This window comes from Pollicipes pollicipes, unplaced genomic scaffold (assembly GCF_011947565.3).
Source record: "Pollicipes pollicipes isolate AB1234 unplaced genomic scaffold, Ppol_2.1 Scaffold_4002;HRSCAF=4701_pilon_pilon_pilon, whole genome shotgun sequence".
Classification (NCBI taxonomy): domain Eukaryota; kingdom Metazoa; phylum Arthropoda; class Thecostraca; order Pollicipedomorpha; family Pollicipedidae; genus Pollicipes; species Pollicipes pollicipes.
Window position 1 is genome coordinate 3,347,271 of NW_023596420.1, and position 22,162 is coordinate 3,369,432.

The 22,162-nt window shown below is 48.8% G+C and overlaps 1 protein-coding gene across 1 annotated transcript in view; it reads left to right on the forward strand.

The window, feature by feature from the left end:
• The first annotated feature begins 1,254 nt into the window (after positions 1 to 1,254).
• LOC119093401 (sulfotransferase 1C4) overlaps positions 1,255 to 22,162 on the forward strand; it is a 21,418-nt gene continuing 510 nt past the window's right edge. The window contains exons 1-4 of the mRNA XM_037216357.1: positions 1,255 to 1,404; positions 6,937 to 7,244; positions 17,499 to 17,793; positions 21,986 to 22,162. The exon at positions 21,986 to 22,162 is cut by the window's right edge and continues 510 nt beyond it. Coding sequence (XP_037072252.1) covers positions 6,937 to 7,244; positions 17,499 to 17,793; positions 21,986 to 22,162 — 780 coding nt within the window. The 5' untranslated portion in view covers positions 1,255 to 1,404. The remainder of the gene's footprint in view (positions 1,405 to 6,936; positions 7,245 to 17,498; positions 17,794 to 21,985) is intronic.

Sequence of the window (22,162 nt, forward strand, 5' to 3'; positions counted from 1 at the left end):
TAATGATGGTCCATAGGGTTTATAAGGTTATAAGTGCTAGAATTTCCATGGCGACCAGGGAATATTCGAACGATGGTAGTAATCGCATATTCAGCGCTATTCCCCACGACATTTCTTAAAAACGGAACTATTCCGGTTACATTTTTTACGCACCCCAGTGTCGAGCGTGCGAATGAGTTAATTCAACATGTTCTAAACTCTATCAAATGTCGCTGCGACCGTGCAGTCTAACAGGTTTTCCCTGCAAAACCAGCTGCGGCAATATTTTGCCCCAAGCGTTGTCACATTGTCCCTCCAGACCCTCAAAGACCAGCGGCCCAAATGATACCGTTTTCCCGTATTTCAAATATGTCTGGTTCACGAAACATGGTACACAGCCCTGTAAGACAGACCGTCATCTGAAGCTCCAGTCGAATGCTGGAGACCTTCGACAGCGTATCTTATGCTGACTTGACATCATGACTGGATGTCATGGTGTAATTAGGTGCTGATCAGTGCACCCTTGCGATCCTTTTTACTGCAACGATTTAATAAATCTTGGATTGCTTTGCATTTTCTTTGATGATAGGTCTATCTCAAATATCTTATCAAGAGGCTCTCCACAACAGCGCCCTTCTGGCCGTTACCGTCACCCTTCGGATATCGTCATTGGACAATCCGACGGTTGACTTGGTACGAGTCAAGCACACGTTGGTACAACGACATCAAAAATTGTTGTCAACGGGTCTGTCAACTGGTAGCTCGAAATCACATCGTTCCACTGCGCTCTCCTCCCCACCGGCGCCTGTGCCCAGTGCCAGCTGGGGGCTCAATTGTCTGCATCAGGCCGCCGACGGGCCCGGTCCTGTATGACGTCATATGTCATGAGACAATCAGGCCTGCCTCATATCACGCCGTCGCCGGACCCGGCCAAGGCTCAAGGCCACTGATAAACATAGTCTGTGTTAATCCCGGCGTTGTTTGAGGCTGTCTTTAAACAAGGGTTCACATCCTAGGCCGCTTAAACGCACATTTTATCCCCTCCCTTTACTTTTTAACAATGGATTTCAGGGTGACTCAAAACGTTCCTGAGCCTAACGATACACTGTCAACCGCGCCCTTTCCTTGATACGCTTCGGATTCGGTTCATCAGAAGCCCCTTCTCTCCCCCATGCGTAACGTAATTTATGAACGGTCTCTGTTCGCTTGTGTGATACATGATGGCATAGGTTGACGCTGTAATCAGGAGAACTAGGTGGGAACGAGCGGCTCAAAGTGCAGACAGATCTGACCACGAGGCTAACAATCTGCGGGCGTGCAAGAGACGACGCTCACTGGAAGCTGGGACCAGGAGTGGTGCTGACAGCACGACGCCGCGAGTGAAGATAACACCAACGAGAAGCTCGTGACAACTTCCATCGAAAGGTAAGGGGACTGTCCGTAGATCATGGAGAGGCTGGCATGTGTCATGATGCGTCCGAGAATCTCCCAGCGTCTTTCACATGCGTTCGGGTTCGGGTGATTTTACCCGCCCCCCCCCCCCCCCCCCACTTGTTCCGGAATAATTTGTGAACGTTGAGAAGTAACCTTGCCAAACTTGGTATAGCTGTGGGAGTGCAGTAGACGATCTTTTAAAGATAAAAGATGGCATCTACCTTGTAAGGTCGCTGACCTAGAGCAGGTCAAAGTCGGGCGATGGTTGTCAGCGAGGAGGATTCTTAGGGAAAAGTTCAATGTGATGCAAGAATGGTGTGCAAGACGAAGTCGTACAACTTTGAGATACTGTCGTAAACAATTGAATAATTGAAATTCGAATTCCGACTTAGTCTGCTGACCTTAGGCGATGTATAAAAGTTATATCCAGGTCCAAACCAAATAACTTTAATGCCGGAAAGCATGCCTTAAGATATATTTGTGACGCTCATTTCGAGCTCCAGGCTCTCAACGACGTCAAATGTCTTCTTACATCGACATCATAAAAGCCAGAGTACGTTACTGACCTCAAATTATCTCGAGCAGCCTTTTGCTTTGGGTAGCATGCTGTCTAGTAGTTGGTGCCGATGACAACTTCAAATAACAGGATAATATCGAAGCTTTTTTGTTCTACTTCCTAAAGGTGACTCAAATACCGGCGTCCAGGCTAAGTCTTAAAGCGCTCACGGCCATCCAGTCATACTGCATTATAATTCTGCACACCACATGGCTTCCAAGAAAGCGGTCCTTACATCACAAATGAGGAATGCAGTGTGTATGCATTTTGAGGCTCAGTCGTCTCAATGTAGACGTGCTTATGTACCCCATCAACGAGAGCGGATACACGGAGCACTGAATAAGGCCTCCCCATTGTATCGCAAGTTCTCGGGTTAACAATTCATCAGGTTAGCAAAGTAGTTGTGGAAAGGTGAAATAAACGGACCGTGTTTGCGTGGAGATACCGTTTATGCATGGTGGCTCAGAGAGAACTTAACTGACGCTTCCCTCAGTTTTCCTTAGCAGTGACCAGCGTATTTCTCGCGCGATGAAGACTGCTGTGAAATTTACTGATCGTGCAATGGCCAAGCATGATAAATAAAAATGGTGGTTGTTTGGTCCGACTGGGATGAAGAGTGGCTCCAGGAGGAAACTTAAATGATAGTACAATGGTCAAGCGTGGTGAAAGCAATGGTGGTTGTGTGGTCCGACTGGGGCGAAGAGGGGCTGCGGGAGTACGGGGCGACAACGCACACGGCACGGACTTCACTGGATTGGTCCACTGGGACGAAGAATGACTTCAGGAGGACGGGGCGACAACGCACACGGCACGGGCCTCACTGGATTGGTCCGAGAACCATTTCGCTGGAATGCGCATCAGCCTAATGCGGCCGTGCCGTGGCTTCTCACTCGCCCGACCTGTCGCCCGACTTCATGCTGTGCCCTTACCTTAACAACCATGCTCATGTTCTTGTGGACAAGTCAACGAGCCTTCAAGGCCACCTTCAAACCCAAGTTGGCGAATTACCGTGGATAATTCATCAGGCAACCTTTAGCGACTCAGATGTTGCGCATCGTGGGCCGGCAGGCGCCCATCTCAAGCACCAACGCATTGAGGGGACTGAGAGTAGCACTAGGGGCTCAAGTCACATTGGGGGCTCAGCCTCCCCCTCCTCCCCCCCCCCCTGCTCCCCCGAAAGTGTGTGAGGTGACGCCCTTGCATGGTGCCTTTGTTGTATTGTCAACGAGGGAGGTTTCAGCCGGATGCTGGTCTGGCCTGGGGCCCATCCAACTGAATGTGATCATACTAACACGTACTTATTGATGGCATTAGCTTTAAAGTTATAAAAAATAAATTAACAACGAGACAAAGTACACATGCCTTCCACGTCTTTGAGCATTCTGTGGAAATGATTTTCATCCCATCTTCTCACCCACGCGGTGACAATAAATGCTGAAGCAGGTTTGGCGTCACTACGAGGTATGCCTTTGTTTATATTTTCGTGTGCAGCATTTTTTTTGCAGTTTTGACATTTATCAATCAGTTTTTTCCAGCTGTTTTGGCCTTGTGATATCAGTGGGGATGTTTCCTGGTCTCTCCCGCGTTTATTTTATTTTTTTTGGCAAACCAGCGTTGCATTATCGGGCAATTATTACCAGCTGAAGTTCGATCCTTGGCGGCTTCCCCAAGTGGTTGTGGACTTTCGCTGGATTTTTCTGGGTCTCTTTTCGGTGATCTTTGTGATTCTAATACTCTGGAAAACTTTGCAACCATTTCGAAAGTTGGTCACTGGAGGCTTTCTATCCTTATGGGGTAGCTGGTAACCGTCGTTTTGGGCATTGGACGCCCCATTTCGATATTTGGCAACATTAATGCGCACCCTCTCATTCAATCTCGCATAGTTGCAAGAAATCTGCACACACAATCAAGCTCTGAGAAACAGACTGATGTCAAGATATATCGATACCAGGCGCACAGGCATAACTCAGTTATACCTGTGTCAACACGGCCAAGCGCGTGCAGCTTTGATTTTTAGTTCCCCCAATGTGTTCATAATTTATAGTTCAAAGCGACTTCATGACGGCTTACCGACTCTTAGCATTCAAGATTGCATATCTATGACGTCCTTTGTTCGTGTCTTACTAATTGGAAATGGCGTGCTCCAGTCGGTGACCAGAAATAAGGCAATCAAGCAGCTCCTGCGTCAGGGTAGGCAATGCCGCTCCGAACACTACCCCAAGTCCGTACCGAATACCGCTCCGACACCGCCAATCCGTACCGCCTCCGACACTACAGCCGTACCACGCCAGTCCGTACCGAATCGCTCGACACTACCCCAAGTCGTACCGCACGCCGCTCCACACTACCCAAGTCCGTACCGAATACCGCTCCGAACACTACGCCAAGTCCGTACCGAATGCCGCTCCGCACACTACGTCAAGTCCGTACCGAATGCCGCTCCGAACACTACGCCAAGTCCGTACCGAATGCCGCTCCGAACACTACGCCAAGTCCGTACCGAATGCCGCTCCGAACACTACGTCAAGTCCGTACCGAACGCTGCTCCGAACACTACGCCAAGTCCGTACCGAATGCCGCTCCGAACACTACGCCAAGTCCGTACCGAATGCGGAATGCTAGCAGGAATTTGTATCGATGCGATTGGAGCACACAGGAATTATTAGATCCCTTGATTGCGGTTCCTTGCAACCTGCTTTCAATCCGGCATGGTTCCACCGAATGCATCACTTCCTTTCTCCAGTTTCAGAACCAACTGCAACGATCTCGTCTGAAGCGTACTGCATTAACACGTAACCGGGTTGCCGGTTCAATAGCACGCGCTCGAGCGGGGGGGGGGGGCGTTTGTCCCCGGTATCTGAGAAACCAAGCGAGATTACGGCATCAAAACCACCGACTGGGTCAACATTTGTGTGGACTACTTGTGTCATAACTTGAGGTTCCTAGGTTATCACCTTCGGATCAGATGAAGTCAAACAAGGTCCAACTCTACATGGGAGTCCAAAGCGTCCCAGATTTCCTTATCCAACCGCCTTGGACCTAGATACTTGTTCTTAGCAAAAGGCCACTGGTGTTCATTTCATTTCAATTCATGTTTGACCTTTAGAAGGTAAGAGGTCCAAAAACCTTGCAGGGTGTTTTAACCTTTTAATGTGAATGAGCCACAAGGATTACGATGGGCAGGGTGTTTCTAAAAACAGAGGGTTAGTTTGATCATTTTAGGTCAGTGAACTCCTCCGACCCTTACGAAGTCCAATGAGGATTTATGTTTCCGTCGCTGTTATCAAGAAATTTCAAAATGACTACCAGGACTGCACCGTAAAAAGCCTTCTAATAAAAAGGCAGATCGGTTTTGATCTCGGTCTAATCTAATTCGTTGAAATGTTTAATTCAGTAGTCTGACTGTCTAAAAGCCCATTTCTGAGGTGTACAGCTTCGTCTACCACTCGGTTGCCGCATCAGATGAAAAAATGTCCAAGGAATGACCTTCGCTAGCAGCCACGGAATGCATTCGACCTACCATTGATCAGAGACCTTACAAGGTATTTGGTATGCCAACATATCCGCTAAACAATTGCTGATTACTGAGCAAAGTTCGGCGCGGCTGCACCGTGTCGCTTGCAAATTATTCCGTAAAAACTTTCAGGGTTAAATTACCGTCACCCCCACCTGTACACGTTAAAGGTCAAGTCGAAATCCAAACATTCCATCTTTAAGGCACCTAGCACGGTGCGTGCCTATCTGCTGGCCTCGGTGTGCGTATTCGTCCCTGGGCCTCGGCGGGTGAACCCATCCCCGTTCCCAGTGGGTGAGCCCGTCCCCAACTTCAGAGCGTGTCCAGTCCCGCGGCCCGCAGCCCCTTACTAAAGCAGGTTAACTTACTGTCATCCTCAACCGGGCCCTGGACCAGAACGAGGGCAGCTGGGCAGGGGTGGGGGGAGGGGCGTGAAGGGCATCCATGGCTGGAGTATGCCGGACGGGAGGAGCAGACTACAGATTATTTAGTCGGTCCTCTGTCCGCCTATATGGTGACGGCTTCCGATGACGCACGGGCGCTTCCTCTGAGCGTGCCCTGGTACGGGGCTGCCGAGAGCGAGGCTGGGAGTCCCTGTCAGCCACGAGCGCGTCCTGGTAACGACTCTGCCGAGAAGCGAGGCTGGGAGTCCCTGTCAGGCCGAGAGCGAGGCTGGTGAGTCCCTGTCAGGCCGAGCGCGCCCTGGGTACGTCTGCCGAGAGCGAGGGCTTGGGAGTAGTCCCTATGTCAGGCAGCCGAGCGCGCCCTGGTACGTCTTGCCGAGAAGCGAGGCTGGGAAGTCCCTGCCAGGCCGAGCGCGTCCTGGTACGTCCGCCGAGAGCGAGGCTGGGAGTCCCTGTCAGCCGAGCGCGTCCTGGTACGTCCGCCGAAGCGAGGCTTGGAGTCCCTGTCAGGCCAGAGCGAGGCGGTGTCCCTGTCAGGCCGAGAAGCGAAGCTGGGAGTCCTGTACCTGCCGTAGCGAGGCTGGGAGTCCCTGCAGCCCGAGCCGAGAGCGGGCTGGAGTCCCTGTCAGCCGAACGCTGCGAGGCGCTTGGAGTCCTCAGGCCGAGCGCGTCCGGTAACTAGCGAGGCTGGGAGTCCCTGTCAGGCCGAGAGCGAGGCTGGGAGTCCCTGTGACTCCGCTTTCTCTGCGCGCGTCCTGGTAACTAGGAATCGTACTAGCTGCTTGGCTCGGTTTGGCTGTATTTTACATTGCACGAAGCGCGACCAAACTCCTACTAGCTTTCCTGACTTTCAATTAACCTGCATGCCTATACAGCCTAGTAGAAACGGTAGGGAGTATTTAAGAGGTCACGTTTATTGCAGTTGCAACAACGACCATTTCGAACAACTGACCAACTTTGACTTGGTTTTGAATTTGACTGACTTGGCTTCGTAAACTTGTTGTTAAATGGCTAATCGATAACCTCTACAGCGTTTTTTTTTCTTTCAGATGGCCCCCGATTGGAAATCATTTCCGTTTAAGATATTGCCGCTGAAAAATGAGATTCAGAAGAAAATAGCTCAAGATTTTGCAGGACACCCAAGTGGATTAGCGTCTTGCAATCACTGGGGCTTCAAGCTGCCGGCCACGGTCACTGAAACCGAACTGGAGAACATTTACAACTATCCGCTGGACCCGAGTGACGTCTGGGTGGTGGCGCCACCAAAGTGTGGTGGCACCTGGACCATGGAGATGGTGTGGCTCATCGTCAACAACCTGGACTACGAGGGAGCAAAGACGCCACTTTTTCCTGACAGGTATTTATTTCACTTGATTGTTCGGTCTTGCATAACCCTGGTGGCCGAAGCACCGCACAAAAACGTACATCATTCACGCACTTGAATACCAGTGCGCGTACGGAGGGGGGGGGGGGGCATAGGACCACTGAGTTTTGAAAAGCCGCATGCTTTTCAATTTTAGTGACTCGGACAGACCGAGCCTTCTAGAAGCCTCATGTTCGCGACCTTGCAACTCTGTTCTCTAGGATCTAACAGCTCCCTGTAGCTCTTAGTGTTTTCCTCAAAGGCAGGTCGCACAATTAATAAAGCAATTTTTGCCGACTTATTCGGAAAGGGTTCAGCAACATTGCGATACGAACGAAACATAGCGTTCCTGTTCGTTTAATGCGGAAGCGGTTAGGTCTTTGAAAAGCCACAAGGCCAAACACGAGTCGCGGCGGGGTTCAGGTCTCAGCGAGTCGGCTTCACAGCGACTCATCACTGGCATTGTGCGACGAACGAAGTTGCTAGCGACTGCTTTGTGCTTCATCATGAAGAGGGCTACTGGGCTGGCAGCACCCATCGATCAGACGGCAACCGTGTGGGGAAAGCGGTCGCTGCCTGCCGTTCACAACGGCACCCAGGCGTTAACGATAACTACCCAGATCTCTGGAGTGTGGATGCTCGCTGCCTGCCTTCCAGAACGACACCCAGGCGTTAACGATAGACTACCCAGATCTCTGGAGTGTGGATGCTCGCTGCCTGCCTTCCAGAACGACACCCAGGCGTTAACGATAGACTACCCAGATCTCTGGAGTGTGGACGCTCGCTGCCTGTCTTTCAGAACGGCACCCAGGCGTTAACGATAGACTACATAAATCTCTGGAGTGTGGATGTTCGCTGCCTGCCGTCCCAGAACGGCACCCAGGCGTTAACGATAGACTACCCAGATCTCTGGAGTGTGGATGTTCGCTGCGTGCGGTCCACAACGACACCCAGGCGTTAACGATAGACTACCCAGATCTCTGGAGTGTTGATGTATCTATGCAACCAAGGCACCTCAGCACAAAAAGCTCACTGCACGATGTAGGCAAGTATGTCGTCTATAGGTCATTAGTCAATCTCAACAGCGCTCGACCGATGACAATGGGTGCGCGGTCGGAAGCGAATAAGGCTTCTTTTACAACCATCCTGCGCCTTCAGGCGAATTAAAGTCGCTGGAGAAACTGGGTCACTGGTAGTGTTAGGCTCGATGTGAGCAGTATTCACTTAATTGTTCGTGCATATCAAACATGATTTTTAAGGGGCACCGATTTTCGTCTCTGTATTGCTGCCTTGTCCGCAGACTGCTAACACCTAGTCCAGTGCTGCCAGGGAATTAGAGCACCAGAAGCCTAAGCAGATCTGCGCGTCGGAACACAGCCTAACAGTTGGTATAGCCGTCCACCTACTCAGTGTTCATTATCAGTTGTTCCTGAATCGTGTTTTTTTTTAATGATTTGGGTCCATCGAAAACTTTGATTAAGAAAAGTGTAAGCGTGTAGCAGCCTGACATCCATAATTGCGTTAAGTGTGTCAACAACCTGTATAGTAGTTTCGGTACTCTTTTTTGTTTTATTTGTTTCGTGCGGGCTCACGTTTTTCATTGTCAAGCATATGAGACTACTAGGATGTTTCTTAGGTCACATAATAATGCTCAGAGACACACTAATCCAGGCACTTGTAGGCACTTGGTGCGTCCTAAGGAGGCACTTGTAGTTATCACCTTTACATGGCCACGTTCCTTCCTCACCCGTTTTGATGCTTTGCACCTTAACGTTGGCCGGATGAACGATGTGGAAATCATAAAAGAAGGTAATGTGAAGGCCAGCTTGCTAGAATGCACTGTCCTCCAAAAAACAAACGCAAGAGCTGGACGTTATTTGCTCACTGGTGGCTATGTCGTCAGAGCCGTCTCACAGGAACAGGAGCCAGCTCTAACTGCACAGATGGCAGCACAGTACGCAGTGGACCACGGGTGCTGTGCCCGCTCGCTCCGTCCCGCCTGTTAGAGCAGCATACTACGCGGCTGTCGGTTATTCTGCCAGTTGGGCGCGCCTTGGGCCGCACCGCACGCTGCTAACGACGAGAGACAGGGCGGTGACGCAGCCTCGGGCCGCACCACACGCTGCTGCCGACGGGACACAGGGCGGCGACGCAGCCTCGGGCCGCCTCGGGCCGCACCACATGCTGCTGCCGACGGGACACAGGGCGGTGGCGCAGCCTCGGGCCGCCTCTGCCGCACCACATGCTGCTGCCGGCGAGAGACAGGGCGGTGACGCAGCCTCGGGCCGCACCACATGCTGCTGCCGACGGGACACAGGGCGGTGGCGCAGCCTCGGGCCGCACCACATGCTGCTGCCGACGGGAGACAGGGCGGTGGCAACATGGCAGCATGGCATGCATGATAGCCACAACTACTAGGAGGTACTTTCCACGTTCCACTGGACCTGCGTAATCAAGGTGAACGCGGGATCAAGGTTTTCTGGGACACGATCACTGATGTAGGTTGATATTGATCTTGATGGAGACCGCTCGCTCTTACTGACATACAAAACAAGCGCACATTGAAGGGGATGCTCCACATTTGAAGGTATTGAAGCAAGCATCAGATGTGATGCCATAAGCCCGTCCGTAACTATTGGTGTACTTTTGAGCCGAAAAGGCTGCTCTAGACAACACAATTCATCTTTTCAGTATATGTTCCTCAATACGCCATTATTTCCTTGCGTCACGGAGCGTTTGTTTGACGTTGCGGTGCTACCAAACTCTCTGTGCGAAATCGCCACCCTAGCACTCACTTGTAGTCCTTCAGTTTCGCCAAGGAATGGCAGTGGCGGTGCTGGAAATGTTCGTTGAGTAAAATATCTTAATGGCTCTTGTTTGCATAGGCGTAGGAACGCCTCAAAATGTGGGGGGGGTAAGCTCAGGGCGTACTTCAGGAACTTTTTCAGGGAAACAAGCCGGATGGCCGGGGGGGGGGAAGGAGGGGGATGGTGATTATCGCTGTTTATTCCAAAGTAATGACTGCTATTCTAGATATGCATCTAGAGCTGTTTCTTACTGATGCGCACTCTCGCCTATGCAAAGCATCTATGTCATTCGGAAAAGAAGGCTATCCAGCTTCCCAAGATTATTCGTCCATTTCAACGTTGCCTTTCCTGGGGGGCCGAAATTCCACGAGCGGGTAGGCATTTTAGGACATTCAGGAGGCATCTGTCTTCACAGGGTAGGTGCCAAAATATGGCCTGAGCGTATGCTGGTGAAAATTTTGAAAGTGAATCGATAGCTCACAGTACAACAGATTTTCCATGCGCCTTCATTTCGATGGCTCCTTTTCAAGAGATATTTCTTGCCGCGGCATATTATGCGGAAACAAATTCTGAAGCTTGAAACCGCCAAAAACCATGTGACAAAAACCATAGAAATGAAAGCTCTTCGAAAACCAAGCCACAGAATGAAGGCCCTTCTGTCACATACTCTTTGTCTGAGCCCGGCTCCCGTCCGACGTCGGTGGCCACTATCCTGGCCCGGCTGTCTCCGAATGACTGACCGCGAACTGATGGTATGGCTGCTTTGTTGCACATTTCTGGATCGGCGTTGCCACTAATTGGGATGTAAAACATGTGCTGGACACCTGCAAAAGTACGTTTTACGAAATATCTTCCCTTACAACGCACTGCCACAGAAAAATACCGCCGGTAAGCTGCCTAGTTTAGGTATGAATTGGCCCAACGGACATTTAATTGCGTCATTCAACGTAGATGACTTGATCTGCTTTTATGTGTAGTAGGCAGTCAGGGGGTAGTCAAAGCCTTGCTAAGAGGAACACAGGGTTGACAAAATGGTGATCCCCACCCCACAAAAAATATCCCCGGATATAGTTAACTTGTTAATAAGGGATAGCGATTTTCTTGGTTTATTGCTATTTTTTCGTCGTAACCAGAACAGAAACCAGAAGCTACTGTGAAGTCAATTCTATTTACATTTTTATCACGCACCCGGGTGGCCGGCTAGATACCCTTCGCTCGGGTGGGAAATCAATTTGACCCTCCTGAGATCTCGCGAACTAAAAGACCTAGAGACACCAAATTAACAGGGTGTGTTGGCCTGTACGTGAACTTACTTAGGTCAAAGTGTGAGGTTCCTAGATCATGACTTTCGGGTCAAATAAGGTCAAAAAGGTGAACTTCCAGGCTGGTCTCTTAAGTGCCCCTCAAAACCTAGATAACTCTTTCTTAGCAAAAGATCGCATTTTCAGTGAAGGTCAGTGACCTTGTTTGACCTTTCGAAGGTCATGGTGCCCAAAATCTTACAAGACTGCTCTGAATTTTACATTTGAATAAGCGAGAAGGACTACGCTAGGCAGTATGTTTCTAAAAACAAAATGTTGACCTAGGTCATTTTAGGGCAGTGGTCTATTCTGATCTCGAAGAAGTCCATGGACGATGTAAAATGCGGTTCTTGCTATCAACAAATTCGAAATGAACACGAGGAACTACCCCATACAGCAAGCCCTAGAGTAATAATACAGGTTGGTTTTGACCTTGGTCTGACCTTTATAACTAACCTTAGGTCAACGTAATTTGCTCATTCAGTATTTGTGTTGCCTAAGGAAGCATCTCAGAGATGTATGGCTTCGTCTAACACTTCATTGCTGCATCAGATTGAACGATTCCCTAGAAGTTGACTTCGCTGAAACCATGGCCTGACTTTGACCTGCCATAGGTCAGCGACCTTACAAAGCACCTCTAAATTTGTGATCCCAAACAATCCGCTATTCAATTTTCTATTGCTATGCAAAACATGGCTTGGCTTTCAAGAAGACCGGCCGTTTGGAAACCATTCTGGAAAACCTTCGGGGGGCGAGTCAATTTGATCCCCCACCCGAGCGCGTGTTAAGGTCAATGAACTGCAGAAATCAGGCGTTTAACGACCGTATGGAATAACTCACCGGTGTCCTTAATTCGCAATGGCTTAGTAGACTCTATCTAAACCGATAGAATTCAGTAAATTTTTCGTACTGTTTTATCTGTGTTCTACAGACATTGAGGACATCGTGAAGGTAAACTGTAGATCGATATGTGTGATCGAGTTTGAGGATGAGCATTTTTATTGTAGATTGAGCGGTCAACAATATGTGTTAACATCGCCAAGCCATGTTTGTCTGGAAATGTTCAACATTCAGTCAGAATCGATTAGTGGTACAATTTATATAACGCGGTTTTTAACATGCGCGCTCGCAAATCTTAGCAACAAAAACCTCGGCACCAGACCTTGCAGTATCCATATTACGTGGAGCGCTAGCTCAGTGGTTAACTTTTCGTCACAGTCCACCGGTTGACGAAAATGATAACGGTTCTGAAACAATTACCTTTAAAAGCTTGAATCGGTTAGTAATGAAAATAATGTGACACCATTTTGAGCATGCGTACTCGCAAATCTTAGTTTGAAACCTCGGCTACAAGCGTTGCAGTCTCCGTGGGCCGCGTAGCGTCGGCTTAACAGTTAATACTGAGCCGTGGCCAACGGGTGGACGAAAATGATGACGATTCTGAAAGAGATACCTTTGAACGCTTCAGGACATCAAATCTTACATCTACAAGGCAGTCTGGGCGCATGTTTCACGTGTGCGGTTTTTAGACTGATGGTAAGACCGGATTGACCCTTAAAGCATCGCGAGGTGGTGCCGGAAATCTGGTGGTGGAACTGGAAGAGTTAAAAGAAGATTCTCTATTTTTCGTGTTTTTGTGACTAGTAATTTGTCAAGAAGACAGACTAACACGGCGACCGCCGTCTGATGGTACTTGCAGTGGCCGAAGCCGTTCGGTTTTACGGAAGCTGCAACCCTGACCATCGCTGTCCTTGCTCTGAAGGTTGTGGGCGGGCATGTTCAAACTTGCTTATGCCTTTTTCACTGATCCATTCTGAAAAATGAGCGTTCTTATGCAAACATGGGATGGCCTTGTTTGTTTTCCAAAACTTTAATTCGACCTGCTCTATTCAGCAATTATGGGACCTCCACTCTACTCAACGATAATGAGGTCCATTATTTCCTTCCGGGCAAGGGACTCCTCGAGTAGAACACCAAGGGCACATTACCGGTTCCGGTTAACAGCTGAAGGCTCACTCCGTTCCATTGCAAAGCGTCTTCTGGCTGTCATTCTAACAGTTGGTTAAAGATTGATTCGGTGATTCGATTCCGGCAAGCCAGGAGAAAACAAATGCAGAGAATGTTCAAAGATTGTCTCTTATTCTTCTAAGACAGAAAATATCAACGGCCTACATTGGACGTGGTCGGTTTTGCTCACCGTGTACGGCAAGGAAGCACGTGTTAAGATTCTGGTATCACCTAATGGGTTAGGTTGCATGAAAAATGTTAAAGCTGTTAGATCTGTATCTCCAGCCGAAGCCATCAGGCACGATGGCCCGTCTTGGTTGCGTATGGTCCTTAACGCATTTCTATATATACATGCATATATATATATATATATATATATATATATATATATATATATATATATATATATATATATATATATATCATCATCATCATATATATATATCATCATCATATATATATATATATATATATATATATATATATATATATATGGTAATAATCTAGCAGCCTGGGTCTGTTTATCAGTCACATGCCGGGTACTTCAATACGCATTAGGGTGTGTCGTCAGCAACAAAACCAAGTGACACAAAGGAATTATTTGGCGCAAGAGCCCAGAAGTACACGGCATAGCAAAAGTTCTTCCCAAAAATTTAAATTCGTGAGGCGCGGGTCGATCGAAATATCGCCGTAAACCAGTGCCCGGCGTTGCAGTCACCCGCATCCTGGGCGGCGTCCGCCGCCGCAGGTAACATTAAGCCGTGGGTGGCAAGCGACACAAAATACCTTTGCGTATAGAAATGACGCTACCGAACGCTCCTTAAGCCGTCGTACGAGAATGTCTCGGTCTAAGGTCTAATATGCAGATCAGGCATTGCTTGATTGGTTGCCATTTGGCGGAAACTGTATGTACTGTTGAGTATGAACTCGTACGAGTATGTTGACTAGTATTGCTTTAGACTTTCACTTCTCCAAAACAACTCACGTGATGCAAACAAAACTATGCATAGCATATGACTCAAAATACATTGTCTGATGTACAACTTAATACATACAGCAAGTTCTGCAACCTGTACCACGAACGTAGAGGGGGGGGGGGGAGGGGCCGTAGGGTGACCCCATGCACATCTTGCTCTTTGCCGAACCTGTGTATTCGATGCATCGGCCCAAGCAGCAGCTGCTCACAGACAGGAAACCCAAAACGCGTGTTGGCAGAGATCACACGGTAGCAGAAATACCGTCGCAGCTGGGCTCCACATATTGCCGAAGCTCCATCTCCAGCCGCAGACGTCCTCGGCAGTGCGGTGCTGCGTCGCACTCCTAGTGTGAACCAGATAGGCAAGATGGTCAGCGGTGCCTGCACTTTGTCCCGCAGCTCGCAGCCGCTGAGGTCTCGCAGTAGAGGCTGTGTGGCTGGTCCGTGCCAGGGAATCAGTTCGGTGTACCTCACGGCCTCGAGGCTTACCGCTGACATGGCGAAGACCCTGGCCTCAAGAAGGCCCTCGGTTTGTTGCTCACGAGCGGCGCGACGATCGGAACCGCCTGTTCGCGGACCATGCGGTTCTCATCCCGCACCATATCCAGCAGCAGCTGTTCCGAACGGACCCAGTACCTGCTATGCTGGAGGACTATGTGTGCCGCAGCAGGTCGCGGGGCACCGCGATGCTCCGGAACAAGCTGCGTAAGCCAAAGTCGCAGCCGCTGTTTTGCCGGATGGCGGACCATACCGGCACATAAAGGCCGACCACGCCCTGGGCGAGGTCCTTGAGAGCGCTGCTGGAGGTCTCGGTAGAAATGTTAACTAGGAGCAGACGAGCGGCCAGTGTCAACCATCTGAAAACGAAAGCGAATTTATTAGAACAATTTGATACGAACTGAGCATTAGATCTTGCAAAATTATTGTGCCCCTTTAGTGTATGTAATTATTCCAGAGCCCTTAAATGTGACAGGATACATATAAAAAACATGTTAGTAAGCATGAACCAACCAGCAAATGATGCGATATGACACCTCACAAGGTATGATAATAAGTAAATACTCAACAGTGAGCATACGAAATATCAAATGATACTTAGTGAACTTTAAACACCGATTGCTATAACTTTAAGGATAATGCGTTTTCATATTCACCTGACCTGGTTCGATGGTCCGATTCGCCGCTGGGCCGCCGCATTTCAGAAAGAGCCGTTTTGAACGCCGGAGGCCAACAGGTACAGCAGCTGCTGGTTGGTGCTCAGCTGCTGAATCAGGTCGACCGGCAGGTTTGGCACGGGCCCCGACCTAGGCTTGAATGCCACAACGTCCCTCTCTCAGACCTCTCCAGCACAGGCCTTGCCGATGGGTCTAGAAAAAATATCGATCCTGTGGTCGTGCCATCCAGGCTCAGCAGCAGATGGGGGTAGGTTCAGCTCGTTGCCGCTGTGCAGCTGAACAAGTGCAGAGCGCGGCCGAACTCGGACGTAAAATGAGTCACGTGGCGGCTGCCTGGCTCAGTGATGGCAACTTCGTGTTTTTCGCCGGCATTCGTCTGGCTCCGTGTGGCTCATGTAGCTCCTGCCTTCACGGCCGTCGGAATAGAGGATGGTCAAACCTGACTCATGGATTGCTTCAAAATTTTAACGAGCCGTCTCTCTTCTCCCGCTGTCTCTTGCGCAGTAGATCTTCTTAGGATCTACGATGTTTGATTTCAGGTAGCCAGTCCGTCTCTACCGTCTTGTTGAAAAGCGTTGATGATAGCAGCAGCGGCCAGCGTCGAGCCACCGTAGCTGTCAACCGCCAGAGTGGTGTAAGTCAGATCGTTAACGCTATAATCTACATTGGCAGTGGTCTCAACCGGAACGAGCAATCGGTGTCGTTGCCACCTTCCACGATGTACGGAACCGTGTAAGAATCTCGGCTGACTTACCAGCGCTGAGACCACTTGGCCCCGGAGCAGGCTCGGGGTCAGCACTAGCAGTCAGCGCCGGCTCAGCAGGTGGCGCCGGCTCAGCAGCCGGCGGGGAAGGCGACTCAGGCTCAGCAGCATACACCGCCTCACTGGCGGCCGAGCCACGACAACCTTGAAGTTGTCTGGCCATCCTCCGTACCTCGAATACCTCCCTAGTCACAATCGTATGCCGTTCATATGACCCCAGGGGAAGCTTCCGGTGCCTGCACTGGTCCCTCATGGCAACCTCCTCGCGATACACTGTGCAGGCAACTGGGCATGGAAAGCTGCACTGAAGCTTGCACTTGTATTCCGCGACATCAAGAAGCCTGTTGAACTTCGCGGTGGCGGCGTTGCTGTGACACTCTCTTTCATTCTTTGATTTCTTCCTGATAGCTTTGTTGGGATGATATCAATCCCTCTCGATCAACTTTGTCACGCATTTCAGATCATGAACAGGGATCGCTTCGTTGGTCCACAGTTCCCTGGTTTCTACCGTTGCTGTCTTGAAGATGGTATTAGTGAGATTCCTTTTCGATTCGCTCAGCCACCTCATGTAGCTCCAGGCTTTCCCGTTGTTGGCAGTTGGTGGTGGGACAGTGGAGACGGGTGGCTTATCACAAAATGTTTTCTGCGCGACCGTTAAGCCTTCGGCATGCTTATGCAAGTAATTGTTCGAAAGAAACGTTTCAGTACCGGCATAGCTAAACTAATAAACCCATATCTCCCCCGCAAAAAGCATATAAATTGCAAATCAATATCACAATGACGCGCTAGCAATAACAAACTTGAACCTAACCTGGTCTGCTACAGCATTCTCATAGCTGCGCAGCCTCGGGTTTTACCAAGAATGAGTTGTTTCTTATTAAAAAGTCAGCTTAAAAGCCGTTTGGCAATGCTTTGCTGGTGCTCTTCATGATACCTACTTCATACTTAATCCACCATGTACCGGCAGTGTGGAAAGTGGCAGCTTTGAGGCGTATTGTATGATGACCCCAGTGCGTAAAATAGGTGGCGCTAGTATCGAATACAGTTGTCTTGGCCTATGAAAGAACAACTACTCGCGACCGACGAATATCAACTTTGGTGAGGTGCGACAGACCTGAACGTTTATCATTAATCCGTGTGCCAAGGAATAACTTTGTCTCAGCTGATTCCAAGAGATCCACCCCCTCGATGACACACCCTAATACGAATATCTTTTCAGGTGGCATTACATGGACTTTGCCGCTCGTCGGGACAAAGGTTTCGCTTTACCCGTTTGTTCCGAACTACCACCATCCGTTGGTGGTAGTCCTCAAGACTGGACTGGCACGTCTGGCGACCACATCCGCACGTCTCCACGCTACATCAAGTCGCACATGCCCATGAGCATGAACAACCCGCGCCTACTAGACGTCTGCAAGGTTGTCTACGTGGCCAGGAACCCGAAGGACGCTTGTACATCTTACTACCATCACTGCAAGCTGTTTAAGCTCCGTGATTTCAAGGGGGACCTGAAGGTGCGTTCGTGATCTCATTTCTCGTTCCAGGGCATGTGGTTCGTTATGTAGATCCTGATTGGTCCTTGCATTTAAGAACAATTTAGATGTATTCGTATAACCCGCAGCGAGGTATGTATGAGGATAGCCAAGCATGCACTCGCCTACTTAGTAATAGTACTTGCGTGGAGGTGCTTCTAGGCCTCCACTACAAAAATGTTCAGTGTATGAGGTTCACAGCTATTAACGCCTTTCGCTCGTATTTCCCTCTTGCTTTATTCGGGACTATTGATGTACGTTAAATTGCACCTTTGCTTCCTCTTCTTTAGGAACGAGATGGGTAGCCCTAACTGGAGTAAAAACCATTATAGTCGGTGAGCCAATACCTAAACGTCCCTTGGCGTTAGCAGGCCGAAGGTACGTACGATTTGCATAGACGTTTTTGTGCGCAGCGATGGAATCAACTTTGTCTACCTTACATGTACTGTAACCAGCTTGGTAGTTAAAGATCCCCGCTCCAATCCGTTCCATATGCCGCATTTTTGCTTACATCCTCTTCCTATACTGCAAAAACGCCGATTCAGGACTAAGACGAATAACGGGGGAGGCATATTTAACTGTCACTGGCCGAGAGGGGTTCAATCTGCCCTGACCCCTGTCGCATATTCGCCATCACTCAAAAACAGGAAATATGAACCGATTGGTTTAACATTGATCTGTCATGTCGTTGTGTTGTTTCAGTGTTGCACCTTTACACATGAGCATGTCAGATAACCAAAATAATGTTTAAAGTAAGCTCAAAAGTTCTGGACTTAAATGAAAATTATAAAAACATGAAACGGTACTTCCTGGATATGACTGTGATGAATGCCTGTATGAAGTTTCAAACAGTCGCGCACCACGGTGTCATCTATGACCATTTTAATTCCTAAATTCGGTGCAGCCGCTCTTGAACTAAGCAGGGGGTGGCGGTCAAATCTGCCTTGTTCCTACCAAAAGCGTAGAACGGCGGCCGAAACGTCTTTGTCTGCCCCTGCAGCGGCGGCTTTTTCAAAAACTTCCAGCCTGTCCTTCAAGCGGAAGGCTGAAGAGTCATCGCGTCGAGCAGGAGCTTAACGGGGATGTATCCGTGTCCTAAGGATATTAAGCACTTGGCGGCTTGCTGTAGAGAATTGCATGTTAGGCACTGACTGCACGGTAAAGGTAATTAATTTATGAAATATGTTAACGCAAAACCATTGGTTTCTGCATGTTTAGACATTACCATGGCAGAACACGGTCACGCTTTCGCTTAAAGAGGTCATGTGAAGCCACTAAAAGCTTAGCAAAGAATTTCAGTCTTTAATTAAGCATTGGATGATGTTCGAGTTGTGCCAAATCACGATGGCACTGCATGGCATAACATCACAATACGAGGCCTTCATGCGCCGTGTATACCAGTGGGTACGCGACTCGAGAGGGCAAAATCACGGATTCAGCGCAAAGTCTGGAGCAGTTACGGGTCCAGGTATGGCCGGGGATATTCGGAGCAGTTACGGGTCCAGGTATGGCTGGGGATAGAGTGTTAGTAAATATGGATGTAAACATGGGTATCACGACTGAAAGCGCTGCCAGTTTTTCGTGTGTCAGTACCTCAATTATCAAAAAAGTATGTCAATAGGGAGAAACAAGCAAAACTGCATCGCAGTACATGATGAGTGCAATATCCTCGTTTAAGTCATTGACCAATAACCACACAACCGCACCACACGTTGCCCGGCTGGCAACGGCTGGTTAATAACACGTGTCCGGCTGGCCGGGTAACTTCTAGACGCTCGAGAGGGGGTCAATTTAGCCCCCTAACATCTGAAAAACTGAGGTAACTAGCGACACCAAATTCAAAGAGCAAGTTGGTCTGTATGTTAATTTCCTTGTGTCAAAATTTGAGGTTCCTGGGTCGTGGCTTTTGGGTTCAGTGAGGTCTAACAAGGTCAAACTCCAAATTAGTGTGCAAAAAGTTCCCACACCTCCTCATGCAACCGTCGTGAACATAGATACCTGTTCTAAGCAAGAGGTTCATGGTGTTAATCTAAGGTGAGAGACCTTTCTTGACAATTGGAAGGTCAATGTGACCAAACCCTACCAAATTGCCCCTATTTCGCTATTCAACTAGGCATCAGGGATTATGTCAGGTGATATGTTCCTAAAAACAAAATGTGAGCCTCGGTCATTTTAGGTCAGTGACCTGCTCTGACCTTAAGAAAGTTCACTGAAGACAGATGCTGCAGTGTTCATCATTAACGAACTTATATGGATGCCAAAAACTACACGATAGAGCAAGCTCTCGAGTAAAAATTCAGGCTAGTTTCCATCTCGGTCTGACCTTCATACGTGATCCAAGGTCGATGGAATTCGTGGTAAAGAAATATAAATTTAGCTGGCGTATTACTTGAGAAACTATCTCAGAGATGTATGGACTCGTCTAGCACTCCACTGTCGTATCACATTGGACGATTCCCAAGAAATGGCGTTGGCTGATAGCCACGGCCTGGCTTTGACCTGCCATAGGTCAGAAAAATTGTAATGCACATCTATTGTTTTTCACCCAATGTCTTTCATTTAATTTCTTGAAGGCATGAAAAGTTTGGCGCGGCTACACCCGTACCATTCAGAAATAATTCTGGAAAGCTTCGGAGGCTCAAATTCACCCCCCCCCCCCTCCCACACACACACACAAGTGAATGCTAAATATTTTTTATGCTATGAGTTCAAATTTATTATGCCGAGCTGAGCACCTTCAATACACCAAGAGGTACTGGTTAAACGACGATATATTTCTAAACAATGATTATATTGGCGCTACACCATATTTCGAGTTGTATTCGTCCTCAACAGACGGCTTCAAGCTGCGCTTATCCTTCCTCAAGATGGGTTTTTAACTCACACTCATCCTCAATAGTGGTCTCCAAACTGTGTTCTTCCTCAAGAGCTGCGCTCGCTCTTTCTTTGGAAGATGAACGCAGCTCGAAATATTGATCACCGCCAATATAATCATTGCTTAGCGCTATAACGTCGTTTAACCAGCAGCTCCCGTATATTTAAGTTGTTAACTGAGCATAACAACTTTTAACTCCTAGTGCCGAAAAACAGGAGCTGAAGGCTTCTCTTTCTTGTACCCAGTATTTGTTGGTAAGCATGAATCATCTAGAAATGTTACATCTCGCACTATGCTGCGTTCATACAGGTAGCGGAGGAAACAATAAAATAGGCAGGTACCCTGGCATGGTAGCCTTTTTGCGATCGAAAGTACTGCAACCCAAACTTACAAAAACGAACATCACAAGCGCATCATCGCATCATCGCAAACGCATTTAGCACACAAAACAAGGGTGCCCCACATGTACAGTTTTGCAAATCGTACCCATCAATTGCCTTCCTGGTGGACATCACGTCCTCATGCCAGTATCATGCCAGTAGTAACATAAACTAATGTGATTAGATTATTGATGGGGTTGATTTATAGCGGGGGGGGGGACCAGAGCATCGACGGGAATTGCAAAATATGACTCAGGAAATGACTGCGTGGTACCCACTCGTAAGCCATTCAATCTGACCTGCGAACCTAGCTAACTAATTACGTGGCTCTATTTCATTATGTCAACTAGTTCAAACGGTCCGGTGAGAGGAAGTGGGGAACAATATTCAAAACTGCGGGGTAGGCGGCTGGGTCTGGTGGACACCTGCATACAGCAGGCGACAGGCTGGTCCCGCTATGCGCCGTATAGTATAACTGTGCAGTCATGCAAGGCTGCATGGCTTTACGGAGTGCAAGGTCCGTACGGATGTGGGCGTCTTACCCCCAAAGGATGGCTTCGATCGCAATATTACTTAACTGTGTGCCCTCACTATCTCCGCGAGCAAAGACATCGTAATTGAGTGGCATCGCAATGACATCGAACGGATGGCAGTGGGCCGCGCACTGACCTTTTGAGAGGCCGGCCGGTGAGCTGAACCAGGCGGCCGATTACGCCTTTCTGTGTATATCTACCTACATGACGTCATTTTGATCGGTTCTATGCCTGAAGGAGGAGCAAGATTTCCACCTGGGCTTTTGCGCACAATATCAGTACCGATTGGCTCAACGAAATACTGTCTGTACTACGTTCCATGGTGGGTCTGATAGGCTCACATTCGAGAAAAACGAGGTGTAACATGTGGCTGGCCTCTTTTTCAGCTCTTCGTGGATGATTTCACAGACGGCACAATGATGTCAGCCACAATGTGCGAGCATATGATTGAGGCGTGGAACCTGCGTCATCATCCCAACATGTGCTTCCTCTTCTTCGAGGATATGAAGCGGGACCTGAAGTCACAGATACGTCGAGTGGCCACATTTTTCGGCAAGTCCTAT